This window comes from Salvelinus sp. IW2-2015, unplaced genomic scaffold (genome assembly GCF_002910315.2).
Source record: "Salvelinus sp. IW2-2015 unplaced genomic scaffold, ASM291031v2 Un_scaffold4676, whole genome shotgun sequence".
NCBI classification, from domain to species: domain Eukaryota; kingdom Metazoa; phylum Chordata; class Actinopteri; order Salmoniformes; family Salmonidae; genus Salvelinus; species Salvelinus sp. IW2-2015.
Window position 1 is genome coordinate 12,644 of NW_019945945.1, and position 24,461 is coordinate 37,104.

General features: G+C 45.2%; 2 protein-coding genes and 1 long non-coding RNA gene across 3 annotated transcripts; 1 reads left to right on the top strand and 2 right to left on the bottom strand.

Moving 5' to 3' along the window:
- The first annotated feature begins 1,473 nt into the window (after positions 1-1,473).
- rmnd5b (required for meiotic nuclear division 5 homolog B) lies at positions 1,474-9,351 on the top strand. The gene is made up of 10 exons (XM_024144048.2): positions 1,474-1,548; positions 2,863-3,035; positions 3,801-3,943; positions 4,142-4,279; positions 4,406-4,506; positions 5,281-5,447; positions 6,360-6,525; positions 8,269-8,371; positions 8,587-8,741; positions 8,878-9,351. Exons 2-10 carry the CDS (start codon positions 2,897-2,899, stop codon positions 8,939-8,941), a joined length of 1,176 nt encoding a protein of 391 aa, XP_023999816.1. The 5' UTR covers positions 1,474-1,548; positions 2,863-2,896; the 3' UTR covers positions 8,942-9,351.
- A 2,914-nt stretch (positions 9,352-12,265) lies between these two features.
- n4bp3 (NEDD4 binding protein 3) lies at positions 12,266-22,832 on the bottom strand (the record flags this gene model as incomplete). Its single annotated transcript, XM_070441740.1, is given in 9 exon segments — positions 12,266-14,406; positions 16,136-16,162; positions 16,165-16,354; positions 19,125-19,379; positions 20,086-20,185; positions 20,988-21,118; positions 21,120-21,156; positions 21,903-22,021; positions 22,602-22,832. Coding segments are annotated over 9 exon segments (1,623 nt in total), but the record flags the coding sequence as incomplete, so codon positions are not given.
- A 708-nt stretch (positions 22,833-23,540) lies between these two features.
- Positions 23,541-23,964, bottom strand: LOC139026395 (uncharacterized). The gene is made up of 3 exons (XR_011478174.1): positions 23,944-23,964; positions 23,757-23,802; positions 23,541-23,580 (listed from the first exon to the last, which is right to left on the bottom strand). It is a non-coding gene; the product is annotated as an uncharacterized lncRNA (long non-coding RNA).
- Positions 23,965-24,461: the final 497 nt, after the last annotated feature.

Here is a 24,461-nt window from a genome sequence, read left to right on the forward strand (position 1 = left end):
CAGGACGGAATAGAAACCAGTAGGGTTACATTTCAAATCTGTCTTTTTTCAACTGCCCTAGTTTGTTGTCCTTTTTGGGGTGTAATTGTGGTTTGTGAATCTGTCACTGTGTGTAAGGATTTATGTGCATGACTGTAATCTAGCCTATTGGGGGTTTCATTGCGCCTTCTCGAAAGATCCCATGCAAAAATCCCTCCAATCGTCTGTTGTGAAGTGTGATTATGCATGTTCAGATCATAAGGAGTGAAAGACGAGATCAATTGGAGTTAATTTGACTTGTACAGATATCCTAATATAATAATATCAAATGCCATTTAGCAGAAACTCTTATCCAAAGCCATTTATAGTCAAGCTTGCATCAATGTTTACGTATGGGTGGTTCAGGGAATCAAACTCACTATAATGGCGTTGCAAGAGCCATACTCTACCAACGGAGCTGCAGAGAACAACACTTATCTTACTTACTAGTGTTTCTCTAATCTGTGGTACACCCCTTGCTTGTTTGACCACCATGCACCTACAGCAAAGTGGCCTCATTAATGTCTTAATCAAAATTACGGATTGCCTCTTATCCGCTCGTCGTCCCCTTATGCCATAGTTTGTACATCTCAATTGTCAGTAGAAAGCACATTTGTTTAAGCAAGTCAGCCATATCAGCTATGTTTTTAAAAAAGGCAGTAAATGAGGCTGAATGAACTGTTTCGCTGCCAGAGAAGACTCCTCTGATAGCCAAGTGTAGCAGTGGTAAGGTGTTGGCTTCATGTAGGCACTGTTTGTCACTGTTAAAGTGTATTAGTGTATTGTTTAGTGTTGTGTAGGTCTTTGCTGGCATGCATCTAAAAACAATTTGGGGAGTTTGCCCCACCAAGATTGACATGCTAAAATCGCCACTGATTAGCTTTACCACAGAATCCCTAGTGCAAGACTTTCCTTTATTTTGATACACTCAGTATGTGGTAATGCAAGTTATTGAAGCAATGGAGTTGAGACCTTGAATTTATTGATTACATGAATAATTGAGACATGTCTCATGAGTGACTTTCAGTAATCTATATGCATAATTATGGTTTGTGTGTGTGTGTGTGTGTGTGCGTTTTACATCAATGCCGGTCTGGGGTCATTACCAGATAGTTATATCACCGGTGGGAAATCCCCTGGGCAGCTTCAAGCCACACACCTGTCTACACCATAGGTCTGCAATCTGGCCACAGATCTCCATTCATAACCGTCGATACAGCACCGCCTGGGGTTCGCATAAACTTGTAGGCTATTGTGAGACAATTTAATATTGGAATCAAATGCTATCACTTTGAAACCTACATTTTACTTGTTTTATAGGCATACATGATTATGTATCAGAGGATGGAACTCTGAAAACATAGTATCTWTACACTCTGTAAAAACTGAAACATTGAATGAAGTCTAAGAACCTTATATTCATGGGTAAAGTAACTACAGTACTTTTATTATGAAAATCCGGGACATGCTACACAGGAAGGAAGTTCCGCAGATCAAAGGACGACTGGTGGAGAATAGCTGTCACGACAGGTAAGTGGTGTTTATGTTGACGTTTTATGTTGTTATTTTAACTTATTTTGATATTTTCTGACATGTCGTTGATATATTTAAGAATTGAAAAAATATTTGGACAATCTGGCTATCTTTCTAATTATGCAATCGATTAAAATACACCATTATTGCCAAGTCAAACAAACAGCTTCGGTCCATGCTAGGTTTACATTACCGTTAGCTAGCTGTTTGTTTACGTTATGCGACAAACGTAGCTAGCTAACTTACTCACCAACATGTCTCAGTTGCCATTAGGATTTCTCGCTGTATGATAATCGCCATTGTAACCAAGTGGTGTTTGATACGACGTCTTATACAGCTAGATAACAACTAGCCAAGCTAGCTGGCTTGGTCCTGTTAATATTGTTGTGGATATGGCTAGTCAGCTTAGCTAGCGTAGCTAACTTGATATTTGCTACCATAGCTGTTATCAGAGATTTGTTGTCAGTTTAGTAAGTAACAAGAACATAGCTGGCTAGATTGTTTGAGTCAAGTAGCTAGCTAAAGACTAACAAAGTGACAGCAAACGATTTGGCTAGTTAGCATACCGTTCAAACCCTGTTTTGCAGTCGAATGTCATTGGTTGAGGGCTTGAGGCTATGGACAGGGCCTATTAGCTTCAGCGAGCAAAACGGTTCCAAAAGTAGCTGGTTTACAGTATGTTTTGCTTCGTACTATAGCAAGTACTTTTATTTGTCAGATGAAAAATTCAAAAGAAAAGTTTMGATATTTTATGAAGAGAAGAGGGAAGTTGCTAAGCAATGTTTTTCAAATGTATACAGCAGGGATGCCTAATGTGTCAATGAGACCAACACATTCAGGCCTAACAACTGATCTGCACTTGTTGATCTAGAATAGATTGGTCTTCTTTCKTATTTTCTGTTGCCTGTCAATGATTATGAATACTGTGCCACTGCACACTTTAGGCTCTAGCAAATCTGATTCAACTAATAAAGGATTTTGTTGACCAGTTAGGCTAAATCAGTTATACCAGTAGTGAAACAAAACTGTAGGGGTAATGGGAGGATTGCAAAATGTTGAGCTAWTGTCTGTGACCTTGTTCAGTGGTTCTCAAACCTCTACTCGGGGACCCCTAGTTGTTCTATGTATTTGCTATATTCCAGAGCTAGCACACCTGATTCAACCTGCCAACGAATCATCAAGCCTTTGACTAGATGAATCAGGTGAACTGGTTCAGGGCTACAACAATATTGTGAAATGTCTGGTGMTTCCCGGGGAGAGGTTTGAGGACCACTGACCTAGGCCTAGTTCCATATGTCTTGTCTCTCCCAGGTGGTAGTGAATGCGGTAGAGTCCCAGTCTAGGTATGGAGCAGTGTGCGTGTGTGGAGCGGGAGCTGGAGAAGGTGCTCCACAGGTTCGTCATGTACGGACACCAGTCAGAGGAACGGCTGGACGAACTACTACGCAGCGTCTGTGAGCTACGGGGACAGCTGGTTACATTCGGTAAGGCAGAGCCATCTACACGCTCTAGTTTAGACGTAGTGTTCACTCAAGTCATCAAGCCATTTGCAGGTGCATGGTGAAAAATGAAAGAATGATAGATACCTGCACACACTGTTACAGGTCCCATATTCGAGGAGTTTGATGCAGGAGTACAACTAAAGCACGGAACAATATGCAATTTAAGTTATTTAAACAATTTGGCCCTAGAGAAATGAAATCTTGTTTTTCTCCGGTTGCGTGCCTTGACTCGTGAGGGTTCAGGCACAGAAGTGAATCAAAGGTTTCTTTATGTACATTCAACAAGACTGCTTTTAGCCTTTTTAAACTTGTAATGTTCTGATTTGTTTTAACCTGATTGCTGTCTCCTTCAGAGCAGAGACATCACTTGAATATCGTTCTAATTCTAGACATTCTGTTACATAGCATTGTTAAAATGTTCCCATGAAATGGGGTTGATAACCATAGAAATATGTAAAGGATAATCAACGAGGGGCTATGCATTCCAAAGCAGCTCAAACATAGAACATGTAACAATGAACTATAGTCATTGAATTCCACTGTGCAAGTATACCGTGTGTTATAGGGAAATAATGCACGCTCTAGAATGCCCTTCAAGCCAATCAGAAACGAGTATTCAACAATGGCATGGTATAAGTCATTATATTTCTACGGCGCCAACATGGCTGCCATAGAGTTTTGTGTCATGTCAATCACAATGCAGAAACCTCAATGTACCAACTCTCTAAATATATGGCTCTCCTTCAGGGGTACAAGATGCAGATCTTTCGGTGCTGTCTCAGACGATGGCCCAGTGTTGTAAGAACATTAAAGAAACAGTACAGCTGCTGGCCTCCAGACACAAGGACATCCACGGCAGTGTCTCCAAAGTGGGCAAAGCTATCGACAGGGTAAGAGTTTCCCAATAAATGCTTTCATTGTAGAATCTTTACATTTTAGAAAAGATGAATGATGACACAACTCCCTTGCGGTTTAAGCCAATATTATTGTAAAAATGTACCTTAAGCACACAAGGGAGAAATTTCAGCAGATTCTGTGTGTTTTATATCCGGTTATCCTTTGGTTGTTTCCTGGTTGTGTTTCTGTAGAACTTTGATGCAGAGGTGAGTGCAGTGGTGGCAGAGACAGTGTGGGACTCACCTGAGAGACAGAAGTACCTGAGTGAGACCATCGTGGAACACCTGTACAGACAAGGCATGCTGAGCGTGGCAGAGGACCTATGTCAGGTGAACAGCTGAGATGAAACAAAAGCCTGCACACCCTGTTGGTCCCCAGAACCAGAATGGAAGACATTTGGTATATTTCATATGCATTAAAACTGCCTGGCTTCTCTTTGTTTGTGTATCTCCCAGGAGTCTGGAGTAGTGATTGACATGAGCATGAAGCAGCCATTTTTGGAACTCAACAGGATCCTGGAGGCCTTGAGGATGCAGGACCTCAGACCAGCACTAGAGTATGTACTGTACCTCCTCTCTGTTATATACTGACCTCAGACCAGCACTAGAGTATGTATGTACTCCCTCTCTTGTTATATACTGACTCAGACCAGCACTAGAGTGTGTACTGTACCTCTTCTCTCGTTATATACTGACCTCAGACCAGCACTAGAGTATGTACTGTACCTCCTCTCTGTTATATCATGACCTCAGACCAGCACTAGAGTGTGTACTGTACCTCTTCTCTGTTATATACTGACCTCAGACCAGCACTAGAGTGTGTACTGTACCTCCTCTCTGTTATTACTGACCTCAGACCAGCACTAGAGTATGTACTGTACTCCTCTCTGTTATTACTGACCTAGACAGCACTAGAGTATGTACTGTACCTCCTCTCTGTTATATACTGACCTCAGACACAGCACTAGAGTGTGTACTGTACCTCCTTCTCTGTGTGCGATTGAATGTGAATCAAACCCCTCTTTGATCATTTTCAGCCGTTCAGTAACTGATTAACTTGAGAGTAGTGAACACAATTGAGATCTGAAATGCCAGGGTTAAAGGTCAATTAGAATTTCGGTGACTTCCTGAATTGATTGAATTGGGGTCTATTCACTAGGAGCCAAACAGAAGGAAACAGGGAGGACCTACCTGAATTTGTCCAATAGAAAATTATTGTTTTCAGTTTACAATGTTTTGTACGGCTGGTGCAATAATCGGATTACAATCCTCTCTCTCCCTGGCTCCAGGTGTGCACTAATGATTACAATCCTCTCTCTCCCCGGCTCCAGGTGGGCAGTAACAAACCGGCAGCGCCTGCTGGACCTGAACAGTACCCTGGAGTTCAAGCTGCACCGCCTCTACTTCATCAGCCTGTTAAACGGAGGCATCACCAACCAGCTGGAGGCGCTACAGTACGCCAGGCACTTCCAGCCCTTCGCCTCACAGCACCAGAGAGGTAGGAACACAGACAGCTTGGGCCCTGTTCAGGTCAGCAGGGTGGGACAGATAGAAATGTAGGCAGCAGGTATATGATGGTCTGAACGTAGGCACTAACAGTCCTTCACCTCACAGCACCAGAAGTAGGGACAGACATACCCTGGCTGGGGGCTCCTGGTGATCTTGAAGAGAGGTAGGGACTGCCTGTCTGACACCCTGGTTGGGGGCTCCTGGTGATCTTGAAGAGAGGTAGGGACTGCCTGTCTGACACCCTGGCTGGGGGCTCCTGGTGATCTTGAAGAGAGGTAGGGACTGTCTGTCTGACACCCTGGCTGGGGTCTCCTGGTGATCTTGAAAAGAGGTAGGGACTGTCTGTCTGACACCCTGGTTGGGGGCTCCTGGTGATCTTGAAGAGAGGTAGGGACTGTCTGTCTGACACCCTGMTTGGGGGCTCCTAGTGATCTTGAAGAGCTTTTTGACAGGGATGTTCATTAGGCACCAAACATGTATATATATTTTTTTTACTGAAACAGGGAGGAACTACCTGTCCAATAGGAAACCCTTATTGTTTTCTCAATAGCTTTCTTACAGGACTTCATAGCTTCTTTCTCTTACCAGCTGACTGACTAATGATCTGTTCCAATAGTCTGTGAATGGACACCTTCCTTCCTCCCTCCTCCATGACCACTGTCTCCCACAGACATGCTGTATAACAGTGTCTCCTCTCCCCCAGACATCCTTCCTCCCTCCTCCATGACCACTGTCTTCCACAGACATGCTGAATAACACTGTCTCCTCTCCCCCAGACATCCTGAATAACACTGTCTCCTCTCCCCCAGACATCCTTCCTCCCTCCTCCATGACCACTGCCTCCTCTCCCCCAGACCTCTCCCTCCAGACACCCATTATAGCAGTGTCTCCTCTCCCCCAGACATCCAGATCCTCATGGGTAGTCTGGTGTACCTGCGGCACGGCATAGAGAACTCTCCCTACCGCTCTCTGCTAGAGACCAACCAGTGGGCTGACATCTGTAACAGCTTCACCAGGGACGCCTGRGCTCTGCTGGGGCTATCTGTAGAGTCACCTCTCAGTGTCAGGTTAGACACACACACACACACACACACAGCAGTATAACGCTGATAGTAAGATTCCTTGTCATTGTTTTTCACTGCAGTATGTACAGTTGAAGTCAGAAGTTTACATCATATGGTTGGAGTCATTAAACTTGTTTTTCAACCACTTCACAAATTTCTTGTTAACAAACTATAGTTTGGCAAGTCGGTTGGACATCTACTTTGTGCATGACACAAGTCATTTTTCCAACAATTTTTACAGACAGATTATTTCACTTATAATTCACTGAATCACAATTTCAGTGGTGTCAGAGGTTTACATACATTAAGTTGACTGTGCCTTTAAACAGCTTGGAAAATTCCAGAAATTGTCATGGCTTTAGAAGCTTCTGATAGGCTAATTGACATCATTTGAGTCAATTGGAGGTGTACCTGTGGATGTATTTCAAGGCCTACCTTCAAACTCATTGCCTCTTTGCTTGACATCATGGGAATCAAAAGAAATCAGCCAAGACCTCAGAAAAAAATTGTAGACCTCCACAAGTCTGATTCATCTTGGGAGAAATTTCCAAACGCCTGAAGGTACCACGTTCATCTGTACAAACAATAGTACGCAAGTATAAAACCCATGGGACCATGCAGCCGTCATACCGCTCAGGAAGAAGACGCTTTCTGTCCTCTAGAGATGAACGTACTTTGGTGCAAAAAGTGCAAATCAATCCCAGAACAACAGCAAAGGACCTTGTGAAGATGCTGGGGAAACAGGTACAAAAGTATCTACATCCACATTAAAACGAGTCCTATATCGACATAACCTGAAAGGCCGTTCAGCAAGGAGAAGCCACTGCTCCAAAACCGCCATAAACAGCCAGACTATGGTTCGCAACTGCACATGGGCAAAGATCGTACTTTTTGGAGAAATGTCCTCTGGTCTGATGAAACAAAATAAGAACTGTTTGCCTATTGACCATCGTTATGTTTGGAGGAAAAGGGGAGGCTTGCAAGTCGAAGAACACCATCCCAACCGTGAAGAACGGTGGGGCAGCATCATGTTGTGGGGGTGCTTTGCTGCAGGAGGGACTGGTGCACTTCACAAAATAGATGGCATCTTGAGAGAGGAAAATGATGTGGATAGTGAAGCAACATCTCAAGACATCAGTCAGGAAGTTAAAGCTTGGTCGCAAATGGGTCTTCCTAATGGACAATGACCCCAAGCATACTTCCAAAGTTGTGGCAAAATGGCTTAAGGACAACAAAGTCAAGGTATTGGAGTGGCCATCACAAAGACCTGGCCTCAATCCTATAGAAAATTTGTGGGCAGAACTGAAAAAGCGTGTGCGAGCAAGGAGGCCTACAAACCTGACTCAGTTTACACCAGCTCGGAGGGAGGGACAAGCAAATTTACCCAACTTATTGTGGGAAGCTTGTGGAAGGCTACCTGAAACGTTTGACCCAAGTTAAATCAATTTAAAGGCAATACACTCAATTAGTATTTGGTAGAATGTAAACTTCTGCCCCCTGGAATGTGATGAAAGAAATAAAAGCTGAAATAAATCACTCTCTCTCAATTATTCTGACATTTCACATTCTTAAAATAAAGTGGTGATCGTAACTGACAAAGACAGTTTTTTTTACTTGGATTAAATGTCAGGATTGTGAAAAACTGAGTTTAAATGTATTTGGCTAAGGTGTATGTAAACTTCCGACTTCAACTGTATCTGTGATTTCCATGTCTGTTTCTCTGTGTTGAATGGTATTCTCTGTCAGTTTTGCGTCAGGCTGCATGGCTCTACCAGTCCTGATGAACATCAAGCAGGTGATTGAACAGAGACAGTGTAGCGGAGTCTGGACACACAAGGACGAGCTGCCTGTAAGTCTCCCTTTCTATGCTCGCATGACTTTCTCTGGGTGGTGAATCCTCAGAGTATTTATTAGCATTTAAAGCAATAATTGTTATTCATAACTATTCATAAAAATAAATAGAAAACAAACATGTATAATACTTTAACCATTTATAATGGATTATTAATGAAGGTTGTCATAGAAGTGTAATGGTCCTGTCTGTCCTGTCTCCCCTCCCTCCAGATTGAGATAGACCTGGGGAAGAAGTGCTGGTACCACTCCGTGTTCGCCTGTCCCATCCTCCGGCAGCAGACGTCAGAGAGCAACCCTCCCATGAAGCTCATCTGTGGACACGTCATCTCCAGAGACGCCCTCAACAAACTCACCAACGCTGGAAAGTGAGTCTGATCCAGGTCGACAGACAGACAGGCAGACAAACAGGCACTCAACCATTGAAAGTCAGACCTGTGGAACTCTGTGGTTAAACTCTCCTGCCGGTCTGTATATGTCTAACTCTGTCTTCCATCTCCTCAGACTGAAATGCCCCTACTGTCCCATGGAGCAGAACCCGTCAGATGCCAAGCAGATCTTCTTTTGATCCCCCATCCTGTTTCTGGAAACCCCCAGGCAAAGTGGAGCCCCTATGAGCTACAGTAGCTACCTGCTACCCCAGGACCCCTGGAAATCCCCCATCCTACCTCCTGAGAGAGAGAGAGATCTCAAAAGGATCATTCATTCATTGACACTCATTTTCAGCTGCCTGCAGAACTTACTATAGGCTTATTCTTGTTAAGGATGTGATGATGCGTTATCATAGCGTATCAAATTGAGTTGTAGAGTTTTTGTACGACTGCTCTGTTCCTTATTTCTTTCCTCTATATATCCATCTGTAGGCTTTCCTTAGAACATCAGAATCCTCTATATGTCCATCTGTAGGCTTCTCAGAACACAGAATCCTCTATATATCCATCTGTAGTCTTTCCTCAGAACACAGAATCCTCTATATATCCATCTGTAGTCTTTCCTCAGAACACAGAATGGTCGGTTGAATGGATGTTAGAGAGGTGATGTGACATTATGGTTTTTAGGAAGTTGTCTGATTTCAGGAGAGTATTTAAACTTCTATATTACAGAGGTAAAGCTAAGTGGCCTCTGAGAAAGTATATTCACATATATATTGTATTGAGAGGTTGTGATTGGCTGATAGGTTGAGGTGACCGTGGTTACAGTTTGTGAATGGAACACTGATTGTAAAAAAGTAACATTTTTCCTATTGGCTATGATGTAATAAAGGCCCTGATTGGTTGAAAGTCACTATGGGTTACAGTACATGTATCAGTGTGACGATCAACAGTTGTGATCGATGGAGAGGTCGAGGGTCAATTGGCTGATTGATTTTGCAACTGCCTCCAATAACAAGAATTTTCCTGTTTCTTGTTCTGTGTAGGCCGATGTATTTAACAAAAACAAATTATACTACTGTGAAGTCTGATTTAGTTTTTATTTATCATCGCTAGAATCAAGTCTCCTGTAAAATAGTGAAACCATAAGTAACTTTATACCTTTTTATGAAATATAATTCTGCCACAAAATAGCAACATCAGTATTGGATCCATGATCAAATCCTTCTCCTTGGACCAAACGGATAGCTCCCAGCCCATGAAATGGTGATGTCAGCAAGGTCTGCACCAGCATCTCTTTAACAGCCGACACATGGTAGCAGTCAGCCATTATATCAACTCTGCACTGATCTCCAGTCAGAATGAATTATGGTAACAGGTCTTTATTTGATGGTTTGTGTGCGTACACGTTCGTTTTGTGTTTAGTTGATTTGACATTTTATTTACTGCTTTTGGTTGACAATCATTCATCTCCTTTCCCAGAATACATTAAGGTCTGTTATGGCTTCTTCCTTGGGTTCTTTTTCTTTTCCAGTAGTCAGAGTTATTGAGTTCTTGTATGATAGGTTTGCCTTTTACCTGCTTCTCTTTCTTTATTCAAGTTTTATTGTACATATTTATTCTCTAACATGTTTCATATTATACTTGCATCTTGAAATGGAATAAAAACTTTATACTCCAACTCTGTTTCTCTGTTTGTGAAATGTATCAGAGTTTGGTTAGCTGCAGAAAGATGTATTTTTATTTTTTGGTGACAGCTAATACTAGCTACTGATATTGACTCACATGCTCTTCCTGCAGATGCCACTAGATGGCGGCCTTACCACTCCAGATGACTACATACTAGACAACATGCAGAAACATCCACCTGGGCTAGCTGTATTCACTTCACTGCAAACAATCCTCCTGTTGACTTTAACTAGTGTGAGGTATAGTTGTATGTAATACTACAAGCCGGCTAACATTGAATGCTTGAAATCCAAGCAGAGTAGTTTGCATGTGTAGAGTCCCTCCTACATACAGAGCAGCAACACACAGAATCATGAGTTAATATCTTTCATCAACCCACACTCAGAAGACGATCGCCCTCTCACAGTCACCTATGTGAGTTGTGGAGTTATATTTAGCCCTGGTTTATATAATGTTAGATGGAGGTTGGTGAGTCAGAGGGAGAGATGGTGTTTGGCTTGACCCCCCCCCCCCCAGGGAACATACACGTCAAGTCTAACACAGGACTGGCAACTACACAAGTCAAATATGCTTGAGAGTGGTTGGCAGGAGGGGTCAATAATGGCTGGGATGGAGTGAATGGAATGGTATCAAACACTTGGAAACCAGGTGTTTAATGAGTTGGATGCCGTTCCATATATTCCYTTCCAGCCATTACTACGAGCCCGTCCTCCCCAATTAAGGTGGCACCAACCTCCTGTGGTACAGATATTTTTCCATCGGGTTCTAAAAGAACACTGGGTGTTTGTGTGTCCAGCACTCAACTTCACAAAACCACCCAGGGCAGCCACTCCCCTTCAGCTTACCTTGGAAAGACCTGTTCCTTACGCTAACAAAGATCCTCCTGTTTCCATCTAGGCTGACCTCTGCCCTCTAATGTCCAAACTCAGGGAGGAGGTATGTAAGGGCCAGGTTTGTACAGGGTGTGTGTTGATAAGGAAACAAGGCCGAGACATTCTAAAGGGTACTTTCCCAGCAGCTTCCTCCAGTCTGTAGTTCAGAYGGGCCACAAAAACTAATCTCTCAGTTAATAGTCTCCTTCACTACAGATATTGGGAGAATGTCAGCTGCATACTCCTCGCGTCCTCTCTCCTCTCCACCTTCTCAAAACCCATTGGATGAATAAGCCAGGCGTCCCGTTCCTCTGACCTTCTCCTCCAATGGGTTTTGATGAGGCGAACAGTATGCAATTGAGAGATTCTCCCATTGCCCAGTCCTGCACACAACAAATAGGTATTTAAAGTACCAGGAGGATGGGGGAAAGGTAACCAAGTCTGAGATGAATGTACAAAGTAAAAAAGAGGGTGTAAAAATTACAGTGTTGACATATTTTAACCCAGGATGAGTACTAACAACAAGGGGAATTTTTGTCTTGTCAAATTATGCAGTCATTGCAGTGTAAATTCAACTCAATTTAGTGGCATGAAAAAATATGATTACACATTTGTGTGTGAATTGTAACACCATTTTGAGTCAAATTGACTCTGAAAATGTGACACTACCTGTAGTGACTCTAACACTATGTAGACTGGGACCACATGTTATCTGAAACAGTGTTGAATTCAACTCTTAGGAGTTAAATTAACACTTTTATTTGTACTGTGTAGTACAAGACTAGTGTTTATGTATGTTACCGGGTTCAGTGTAGTATAGCAGAGTACATATACATATAGTATAGTGTAGTATAGCCTACCAGTGAATTACTACAAGTTGTAGATACAGGTTGTGCTTTTGTTTGTATTACTTAGGCAACAGCTAACGTAAAGGAAATTGCCCTCAAAGAAACTCTCACACCACTTGATAAATGTTTATTATAGAAATTCAGAACCAACATATATAATGTTTGAATATTTATTTAACTCCAGTGGTTTAACACAAGTCACAGTATAGTACAGTATTTATTTTTCCCTAAACAAAGCGTCGCTGTGGGATGATTTTTTGTTGTTGTATTGAAAGCAGTAACTCCCGTCAATGAACTCTGAATATTTAATGAATCTAGGACCAAGAAAATGTATTCAAAATAACTTGAGAAAAGTTATGTAATTGTATGTTTGTTAAAGGGAAAATATGGCAATTTTCTTCCATTTGCTGAAAAGTATCCYTTTAGGAGATAAGAGATTTTTTCTCCGACAGCAACGATAGATGATCAGTAATTAGTCCAATGGGATGCAGAATAATGGCCAGAGCTGTAATATTAGGCTATTCAGCTATTCAGTCTATTCAGGCTATTTCCTCAAACAGTACATGCTTCTGCAGCATTAGTATATCTAACTAACAACTATATACAGATTACGATATAGTGATTTGAGGACAGGAAATAGAATCACATGACAATAAATATAAATTCCATAAAATGTCCTGAATACAGTATTGTTACAGTATTACAGGTTTCTTAGAGGGTAATTTTACAACAACAAAACGTGTTGTTAATGGCAGAGCAACAGCATCCGTGTGTTGGCCTCTGATGTTGGCCTCTGATGTTGGCCTCTGATGTTGGCCTCTGATGTTGGCCTCTGATGGTCTAGTGATGTTATGTTTCTCCTCTGAGCCCAGCTCCCTGGACGCTCCCTGAATGAACTTTTAATGTCATTTACATTAGGCCTACTCTACACACTACAGACTTATTATCCATTGACAATGACCGTACCTCACCACACCGGGACAAAACCCAAATTTCTTTAGATCCTTTGGACAACGTCCTAGGTTGCATCTGAAATGGCTCCCTATTCCCTATGTAGTGCACTACTTTTGACAAGAGCCCCATTGGTCCTGGTCAAAAGTAGCGCACTATACAGGGTATAGGGTGCCATTTGGYACGCATACCTACCCTTACTACCCCCCAGTCAGTGTTTGAACTTCAACTAGCCCACAGAACGGCTGTGAGGATCGGAACTATCAAACACACTGGTTTGATTATATACACACAGAACAAAATTTGAATAAGTAACATTTACAAATAGGTTATTATTATTATTATCATCCTTTGTACATACAAGCAGCCCTCTAAAGTGAGGTTTGGTCGGTGTCGTGCTTGAAGGATTGTACAGTGTTCTCGACTCTAATACGCTGTAATTGATTGGTGGARTGAAACAGGAKGTTGTCATTGATTGGTGGATTGAAACAGGAAGTAGGAAGTGGAACTTCCAAAAAACAGTACCAGAGAGGGTATCATTGTATTGCTGATTATATATGCACACTATTCAGTCTAGTTCACACAGGTATAGGAGTGCAGCGTTGTTTTGGAATTGGGCCCTCCACAAGGACATGAAGATAAGGGGTGAGGATTTGGTTTGGAATGGGGCCCTCCTGTCCTTTAACATCTGTAAGAAGCCTGAATATTCATCAAGGAGATAGGAAGAGTGTTTGGTTTGGAATGGGCCCCCCATCTAGTGTCCACTCAGTCAAATCTCAGACGACTCTATCCTCTCTATCCAAGGAAGACCAGGAGGAGGTATGCTGTCTTCCTCTCCTCTTTCTCTCTCTCCTCCTCCTCTTCCTCTCCTCACCTCCTGCACTTCCCTCTCCAGTGACTCATTACTGTAGTCTCCCATCTCTCGCCCTCCTCCTTCTCCTCCTCTTCCCCCCCTCACATCTTGCTGTTCCCTCTCCAGTGTCCCTCCTTCTCCTCTTTCTCTGAGCAGGTATAGTTCTCTCTCCAGTGTTCCTCCTCCTCCTTCTCCTCTGAGCTGGTATAGTTCTCTCTCCAGTGTTCCTCCTCCTCCTTCTCCTCTGAGCTGGTATAGTTCTGTCTCCAGTAGTTGGTTGTGGTGGTACATGTCCAGGTAGCTGGCCTGCAGCTCTCTCTGGTAGCAGATCACTTTCTCCTTCTCTGTCTGCCACGTCTGTCTCTCCTGCTCGAAGACTGTAGCCTGGGCCTCGCTCTGACGACGCTCTAACAACAGCTCTGCTCGCAGACGCTCCTCTGTAGGGCCTGCAGTTAAAGAGAGAGAGGAGGAAGATACAGAGAGGGAGGGAGAGAGAGAGAAAGGGGAAGAGGAGGAAGAGAAAGAGAGGGGTACAGAGAGAGAGAGTGAGAGAGACAGACAATTTAATGATCACCAATTAGCTTATTGGTCAACACAGTAACATTAGTCACACAAACACATGACAATCAAACATAACAATCAAACATAACATTACATAGCAATCAAACATAACATTACARAACAATCKAARATAACATTACACAACAATCAAACATAACAATCAAACATCACATAACATTAAATAAGAATCAAACATAACATAAGAATCAATCATAACATAAAATAACAATCAAACAACAGAACAATCAAATATAAAATAACATTAAACAAACATAACAATCAAACAAACATAACAATCAAACATAACAATCTAACATAACATTAAATAACAATCAAACAAACATACCAATCAAATATAACATTAAATAACAAACAACAGAACAATCAAACACACATTAAATAACAAATCAAATATACACAAACAAACATAACGATCAAATATAACATAACATTAAAAACATCAAAGATAACAATAAAATAAATTAATAACAGATCAACAACATAACAATCAATATAACAATAAAATACAAACAACAGAACAATCACAACACACACTTAAATAACAATCAAATATACACAATCAACAGAACAATCAAATATAAAATACTAAAAGAACACATCAAAGATAACATTAAATAACACATCACATAACAATCAACAACATAAAAACAACATAACATAAACATTAAATAAATCAACCTCAAAATATAACAAACATAACTAACAATCCAAACATAAATAACAAACAATCAACAACATAAAAACAAAACAAACATTAAATAACAATAAATACATAACAACAAACAACAGAATAATCAAAACAAACATTAAATAACAATCAAACATAACAATCAAACATAAATAACAATCAATATAACATAACAATCATTTACATTAGTCATTAGCAGACGCTCTATCCAGAGCGACTACAAACTAAAACATAACAATCAAACATAATATAACAATCAAACAAAATATAAAACAATCAAACATACACAATCAAACATAACATGAAATAACACATCAACATATAACATTAAATAACAAACAAACAAACAACAAACATAATATAACATCAAACATAACAATCAACAATAACAGAAAATAAACAATACAATATAACATTAAATAAAATCAAACAAACAAATCAAACATAATATAACAATCAAACATAATATACAATCAAACAATAACATAACAATCAATAACAATTGCCATCACTCCCTCCTCTCCCCTGTAACTATTCCCCAGGTCGTTGCTGCAAATGAGAACGTGTTCTCAGTCAACTTACTGGTAAAAATACGGTAAAAAAATAAATAATAAAAAAATAAATAAAACATAACATAACAAATCAAACATAACAATCAAATATAAATATAACATCAAATATAACACAACAAATACAAACATAACACAACAATCAAACATAATATAACAATCAAACATAACATAATAATAAATTATCTTTAACAGACACTCTTTATCAAAAGCGACTTACAGTCATGCTTTGCATACACTTTTAGGTATAGGTGGCCCCAGGAATCAAACCCACAACCCTGGCGGTGCAAGCGCCATGCACTACTAAACTGAGCTACAGAGGACCACATATCTATACCTGATCCCCTCCTGATCCTCTGAGACCTAGGTTCCACTCTCCTCTGCTCCACCTTTCTCCAGTTGTCGAAGTTGCGCCCCCTGTAGGGCTGTCTGCAGCGTGTCTATCTGTCCATCACGMCTCTGCAGCTCTCCTCTMGRCTCTCTCAGCTGGGTCTTCAGCTGGAACAGCTCTGACAGCTTGCTGGTCACCTCCGCCTGGGAATTCACGAGCTGCTTCGGCTTCAAAACAGAGATCATCTACCCGACTTCTGAACAGACTGAAAGGTAAGAGGGAGGGGTGGTGGACAGAGGAAGCTAAATAAACCCTGCTCTTTCACCAGCATCTCTCAGTCAAGTTCCTCATCTCTCTATGCTGTCCTCCGTCCTCTTAGTGTTCACGGGACCCATCTCTAATGTTTTTACCTTACTTTACCTACAACTCTCCATCCTCCTACTCCCTCACTTCTCCCCCACTCCATCTCCAGCCCAACCGCCTCTCACCTTCCCCACTCCATCCCCCAACCCTCACCCTTCCCCACTCCATCCCCCAACCCTCTCTCCACCTTCCCCACTCTCCCAATCCCCCAACCCCTCTCACCTTCCCCACTCCACCCCCACCACCCTCACTCCCCACCTTCCCACTCATCCCCCAACCCTCTCATTACCCACTCCCATCCTCCTACCCTCACCTCACCCACTATCCATCCCCCAACCTCTCACCTTCCCTTTCTCATATCCCGAACCCCCGACCTCCACTCCATCCCCTTCACCTCTCACTCCACCCCTCCACCCTCTCACTTCCCACTCCACCCTCCACCTCCCAACCTTCCCCACTCCATCCCCCAACCCCTCACCTTCCCACCCAGTCCCCCAACCCTCCCACCTTCCCCACTCCATCCCCCAACCTCCTCGAAACCTTCCCGCCACTGCCATCCCCACAACCTCTCACTTCCACTCCATCCCCCAACCCTCTCAACCTTCCCCAACTCAATCCCCAACCCTCCACCTCCCACTGGCATCCCCCAACCCTCTCACCTTCCCCACTCCATCCCAACCCCTCACCTTCCCCACTCCATCGCCCCAACCCTCGCCCACTCCCCTTCCCCACTCCAATCCCCCAGACCACCCTCGACCTTCCCCACTCCATCCCCCAACCCTCCTCAACCCTTCCCCACTCCATCCCCCAACCCTCTCATACCTTCCCCACTCCATCCCCACCCGCTCACCTTCCCACTCCAATCCCCCAACCCACCTCACCTTCCCACTCCATCCCCCAACCCCTCACATTCCCGACTCCATCCCCCAAACCTCCACCTTCCCCACATCCATCCCCCAACCCTCCTCACTTCCCACTCCATCCCCACCCTCTTCCCACTGCATCCCCAACCCCTCTCACCTTCCCCACTCCATCCTCCAACCCTCCACTTCCCCACTCCATCCCCACCCTCACCTTCCCCACTCCATCTCCCCAACCTCTCACCTTCCCCACTCAACAACGCTCCTTCCCCACCCCCACACCTCCCACTCCATCCCCAACCCTCTCACCCTCCCCACTGCCATCCCCCCGAAAGCCCCCTCACCTTCCCACCCTCCAGTCCCCACCAACCCTCTCACCTTCCTCCACTGCCATCCCCCAACCCTCTCACCTTCCCCACTCCATCCCCCAACCTTCGCCACCTTCCCCACTCATCCCCCAACCCCCACAACCTTCCCCACTCCATCCCCAACCCTCTTCACCTTCCACCTTCCATCCCCCAACCCTCTCACCCTTCCCACTCCATCCCCCAACCCCATCACCTTCCCCACTCCATCCGCCCAACCCTCTCACCTTCCCACTCCACCCCAACCCTCTCACCTTCCCCCCATCCATCCCCCACCCTCTCACCTTCCCACTTCCCCATCCCCCCACCCATCTCCAACCCTTCCCTTCCACTCCATCCCCCAACCGTCTCCACCTTCCCCAGCTCCATCCCCAACCCTCTCACCTTCCCCAACTCCATCCCCAACCCCCTCACTCCACTCCATCCCCAACCCTCACACCTTCCCCACTCCATCCCCCAACCCCCTCACCTCCCGCACTCCATCCCCCAACCCTCCACTCGCCACTCCCCCACGACAATCCTACCTTCCCCACTCCATCCCAACCCTCACCTTCCCACACTACCATCCCCAACCCTCTACTTCCTCCCCACTCCATCCCCCAACCCCTACACGCTTCCCACTCCATCCCCCAACCCTTCACCTTCCCACTCCATCCCCCAACCACCCACTCTACCTTCCCCACTCCCATCCCCCAACCCCTGCACATCTTCCCCCTCCATCCCCCATCCCCTCACCTTCCCCACTCTCCCCCAACCACTGCTCACCTTCCCACTCCATCCAACCTCACTCCCAACTCTCCACCTCCCCACTTCCCACCATCCCCCACTCCCTCACCTTCCCCACTCCATCCCCAACCTCTCACCTTCCCCACTTAAACCCTCCCCATCCCTCCACACCTCATGCCCCATTCCACTCCAACCTCCCCCACTCCACTCATCCCCCAACTCCCTCACCTTCACCTCACGTCCATCCCCAACTCGCTCTCACCTTCCCCACTCCATCCCCCAACCCCCACCTTCCCACACTCCTCACCCAACCCCTCGGACCTCCCCCACTCCATCCAACACCCCTCACCTCCCCACTCCATCCCCAACTCCTCCACCTTCCCCCCTCCATCCCCAACCCCCTCACCTTCCCACTCCCATCCCCCAACCCTCCACCTTCCCCACTCCATCCCCCAACCTCCTCACCGTTTCCCCCACTCCATCCCCCAACCTCCCTCATCCTTCCCCACTCCATCCCCACACCCTCACCTCCCCCCTCCATCCCCCAACCCTCCTCACCTTCCCCACTCCATCCCCCCAACCCCTCACCTCCATCCATCCCACTCCCCACCTTACTTCCCACCCCTCCACCTTCCCCATCCCACCCTCTCACCGCACCCTCCACCTGCTACTTACTCTCCCACCCTTCCCGCCATGTCTGCCTCCAGTGTATCGGAACATGGTTCCCTTTCAGACTCCCCGTACCCTCTCTCCTGACTCCCCCCCAGAAGCCGTCCATTTCGTCCTGCAGTCTGTCTCCCCTGCTGGCCCTGTGCAGCTGCCAGCTGCAGTGCATGCTGGGAAGCTGGGCATGCGGGAACCTGACGCACGCTTTGGCCGCGTACGAGATCTTCAACCTCCAACTCCTTCTCCCACAGACGCTGATTACCTTCAAACACCTACAGAGAAGAGCGGGGTGAGGGGGAGAGGGGGAGAGGGGGAGGGAGAGAGAGAGGGGGGGGAGAGGGAGAAGGGAGAGAGATAGAGGGGGAGAGGGGGAGAGGAGGGGAAGGGAGAAGAGAGAGGGGGAGGGAAGAGAGGGGGAGGGAAGAGAAGGGAGGAGAGAAGAGGGGGGAGATAGAGGGGGAGGGAGAGAGGAGGGTAGAGAGAGAGAGGGGAGGGAGAGAGAGAGGAGGGATAGAGAGAGGGGGGAGGGGAGAAGAGAGGGGGGGGGGAAGGGAGAGAATAGAGGGAGGGGGAGCGAGAGAGAGACAGGGGGGAGAGAATAGAGGGGGGAGGGGGAGCGAAGAGAGAGAGGGGCGGAGAGATAGAGGGGGGAGGAGGGAGAGAGAGGGGGGAGAGATAGAAGGGGGGAGGGGGACGAGAAGGGGGAGATAGAGGGGGAGGGGAGGCCGAGAGACGAAGGGGAGAATAGAGGGGGGAGGGGACCGAGGGCAAAAAAATAAAGAGTTAAAGACGCACAACCCATCCACACAACTCTCACACACACACACACAACAACATCAACACACACACACCAAAACCACTCACACACACACACAACCACACCACACAACACACACACCACAACCACACACACACACCCACACACACACACACACACATCACTCACACGACACACACACATTCAAACAACAAACAAACCTGTGCAATGGCACTCTCACTCTCATGCCAGGTTCCCTCCTCATCTGTTTCACTCGTGTTCCTCTCCACCAGCCTCTCCCTCCAGATCACGCCAACTGGACTATCAACCAACCAATCAGTCATCAACAAGAAATCACAAATCAACCAACCTGAATTCATCCCGCAGAACCACTGGCTCCCAGGTCTCTACAGAAGGCTATGCTAGGTAAGTGCGCCATTATCTCAGTTCACTGGTCACGATGGCTTACACCACCCGCCAGCACGCCTCCAAGCAGGTGTATCTCACTGATCATCCCTAAAGCTAAAACCTAATTTGACGCCTTTCCTTCCAGTTCTCCCTGCTGGGCCTGCGACTGGAACGAATTGGCAAAAAATCTCTGAAGTTGGAGACTTTTTATCCCTCAAACCAACTTTAAAAAATCTGCTATCCGAGCAGCTTAACCGATCGCTGCAGCTGTACATAGTCCATCTGTAAACTACCCCACCCAATTTACCTACCTCAACCCCCCATACTGTTTTTATTTAATTTACTTTCTGCTCTTTTGCACACCAGTACCATATCTCTTCTTGCAACAATGATCATCTGATGATATTATCACTCCAGTGTTATCTGCTAACAATTGTAATTATTTCGATTTAATTGCCTAACTCATGCCTTTTTGCAACACATTGTATATAGATTTCTTTTTTCTACCATGTTTATTCGACTTGTTTATGTGTTTACTCATGTGGTAAATCTGTGTTGTCTGTTCCACTGCTTTATGCTTTAATCATGGCCAGGTCGGGCATGTTGCAAGATGAGAACTTGTTCCCTCAACATAGCCTCCTGGTTAAATAAAGGTGAAATAAAAAAAATAGAAACAATCACTCACCACCTCTCTACCGGAGTTAACGACAGTTACGTAAGGGGGCGGAGCCTCCCATCCGTAATGGCGGTCAGGCGGCGAGTCGTTGCCATGCTACCGAACACGACAAGGCCATCTCCGCCATAGCAACCCCCGACGACGCCCGCAACCTTTGATGCTCGGTCCAGAGGAAGCCAAATTGGTGTTGATGTGGCTCATGGAGGCACTGAGGGTGGGTAACATACAATCTTCATCATTATCATCGCATATCTGGCTCCTCCTCCTCTCTTCATCATTACTATGTTCTACAAAAGAAAACTACAGAACAGAGAGAACACACAGACAGAGGAAGAAGACCCACATGACACAGGAGAGAGACACACAGACACAGAGCGAGACACACAGACACACGACGGACACCGACAGCGAAGCACACAGAGCAAGACACAGAGAGAGACACCACAAGCGACACACAAGAGATGACACACAGACACAGAGACGAAGACACACAGACACAAGCAGAGAACAACAGAAGAACACACGACAAGAGCAGAAATCCACACAGTACACAGGGAGACAAACTAACCACACAGACACAACGATAGATATAACTCACTCAGACGAAGCACAACAGAACAGAGAAACACATACAGACGAGAGACACAGCAAGACACATAGAGAGACACAGAACATAAGAGACACACAGACAGACACAGAGAGAGACAACACAGACACGAGAGAGACACACAGACACAGAGAGAGACACACATACACAGAGACACAGAGAGAGACACACAGACACAAAGAGAGACACACATACACAGAGACACAGAGACACACCAGAGAGACACACAGACACACACGAGAGACACACAGACACATAGAGAGACACACAGACACAAGAGAGACACACAGAGAGAGACACACAGACAGAGAGAGACAGAACAGACACAGAGAGAAACAGGAGTTGACTTGATGTGAGCCAGCTGTGGTCTGAAGGGAGGTCTGTATGGAGGAAGACTGTTCATGGAGTTATGACCAGAGTCTGACAGGTTCTCATCCTCCTGACTCATCCCACGCACTGATGCCACACCTGTATCACAACATTAATACCAACTGTTATCTTATCATCATCCCCACTATTATCATCACACGCATCATCATCATCACCATCAATTAATCACATCACCAGCATCATCACTATCATCATCCACCAGCATCATTAATCAATCATCATCAAATCTATATCATCGTTGTCATCATCACTATCATCATCATCATCATCATCATCATCACCAGCATCATAACTAGCATCATCACCAGCATCATCACTATCATCATCGTTGTCAACATCACTATCATCACCAGGATCATCACTGTCATCATCACCAGCATCATTAATATCATCATCATCACCGTTGTCATCATCATCACTATCATCATCACCAGCATCATCGTTGTCATCATCATCACCAGGATCATCACTGTCATRATCATCACCAGCATCATCATCATCACCATTAATATGAAGTATCATCATCACCATAATAATCCTAGTACATTGGACAGTACTGATAAAGTCCKTTCCTGACGTTTTTAAAGAACAACACATACACTTGTACARGTTTCAGGACAGAAATCACCAGACTATAACGGTGCCATGTGTTGGGGCACCTTGTTTCCGCTGGAGGTGGGTCCACCATGGCGGGAGGGTGAGGAGGAGGAAGAGGAGGTGGAGACGTAGGCCCGGTGGAGCCCGTTGGACAGGCCCTGGTCTGAGTCCTCTATCTTGGCAGGGTAGAGGTTCTGCATGGAACTGAAGTTSTTGGGTGTGACAGGCTTGAAGGCAGACGGCCTGAGACGAGACTGGAAGGAGACTAGAAGAATTAGTAGGTGAAACTGTCAGGTTAGAGAGAGAGAGAGACTCTACCTGTCTGTCTCTCATATACCTACGCTACCTGTCTGTCTCTACTAGCCTCTCTCTCCTGTTCTGTCTCTCGGTATGCCTCTCTTCCTGTCTGTCTCTTCTATGCCTCTTCCTGTCTGTCTCTCTATACCTCGTCTACCTGTTCTGTCCTCTCTATGCCTCTCTTCCTGTCCTGTCTCTCTATACATCTCTACCTGTCTTCTCTCCAGTTACCTCTGCTCCCTGTCTGTCTCTCTAACCTTTGGCTTTTCTTTTAAACCAAAAAAACTGTCACTGTCTCTCTATACCTCTACCTGTTGTCTCTCAAAACCTCATCTACCTGTCTTGCTTCTCTAACACAATCTCTACCTGTCTCGTCTTCTCTATTATCTCTCCTTTTCCTGTCCTGTCTCTGCTAACTCTCTTATCGTCTGTCTCTCTATCCTCTCTCCTCCTGTCTGTCTCTCTAATCCTCTCATTCCGCTCTGTACTCTCCTATACCCTCTGCTTACCGTCTGCTCTCTCTATGCCTCTCTACCCAGTCTGTCTACTCTATATCCTCTCTACCTGTCTGTCTTCTCTAACATCTTACCTGTCTGGCTCTCTATACCTCTCTCCCTGTTCGTCTCCTGCTACACTCTCTATCTGTCTGTCTCTGCTATACCTCTCTCCCGCTCTGTCTCTAGCTCTTCTTCCTGTCTGTCCTCTCTATGCCTCTCTTCCTGTCGGTCTCTCTATACCTCTCTACCATGTCTGTCTCTCTAAACCTCTCTACCTGTCGTGATCTCTCAATATACCTCTCTTCCCTCGTCTGTCTCTTCTAAACCTGCTCAATCGTACTGTCTTCTCTATCAGCTCTCTCCTGTCTCGTCCTCTTCTATGGCCTCATGCTTCCCTGTCTGTCTCTCTATGCTCTCTACCCGTCCTGTCCTCTCTATACCTCGCTACCTGTCTGTCTCTCTATGCCTCTCTCCATGTCTGCTCGCTCTCTAGTACATCTCTACCTGTCTTGTCTCTCCAATACCTCTCGTTTACCTGTCTGTCTCTCCATACCTCTCTCCCCTGTCTGTATCTCTTAACCTCTCTACCTGTCCTGTCTCTCTATACCTCTCTTCCTGTCTGTCTCTCATATGCCTCTCTTCTGTCTGTCTCTCTATCCTATCTACCTCGTCTGTCGTATACTCTCTTCCGTCTGTCTCTCTATACCTCTTAGCTACCTGTCTGTCTCTTATCCTTCTCTCCCTATTCTAGTCTCTTCTATGGCCTCAGTCTCCCTGTCTGTCTCTCTATACCTACTCTACCTGTCGGTCTCTCCATACCTCGACTACTGTCCTGTTTCCTCTCTTATGCCTCTCTCCCTGTCTGTCTCCTCTATTTCACTCTCTTCCTGTCTGTCTCTCTATGCCTCTTCCTGTCTGTCTCTCATAATACCTCTCTACCTGTCTGGTCTCTCTATGCCTCTCTTCCTGTTCTGTCTCTCTATGCCTTCTGCTTCCTGTCTGTCTCTCTATGCTCTCTACCTGTCTGTCTCTCTTCACCTCGCTTCCGTCTGTCTCTCTAATACCTTATTCTACCGTGTCTGTCATCTCTATAGCCTCCTCTACCTGTACTGACTACCTTGTGTG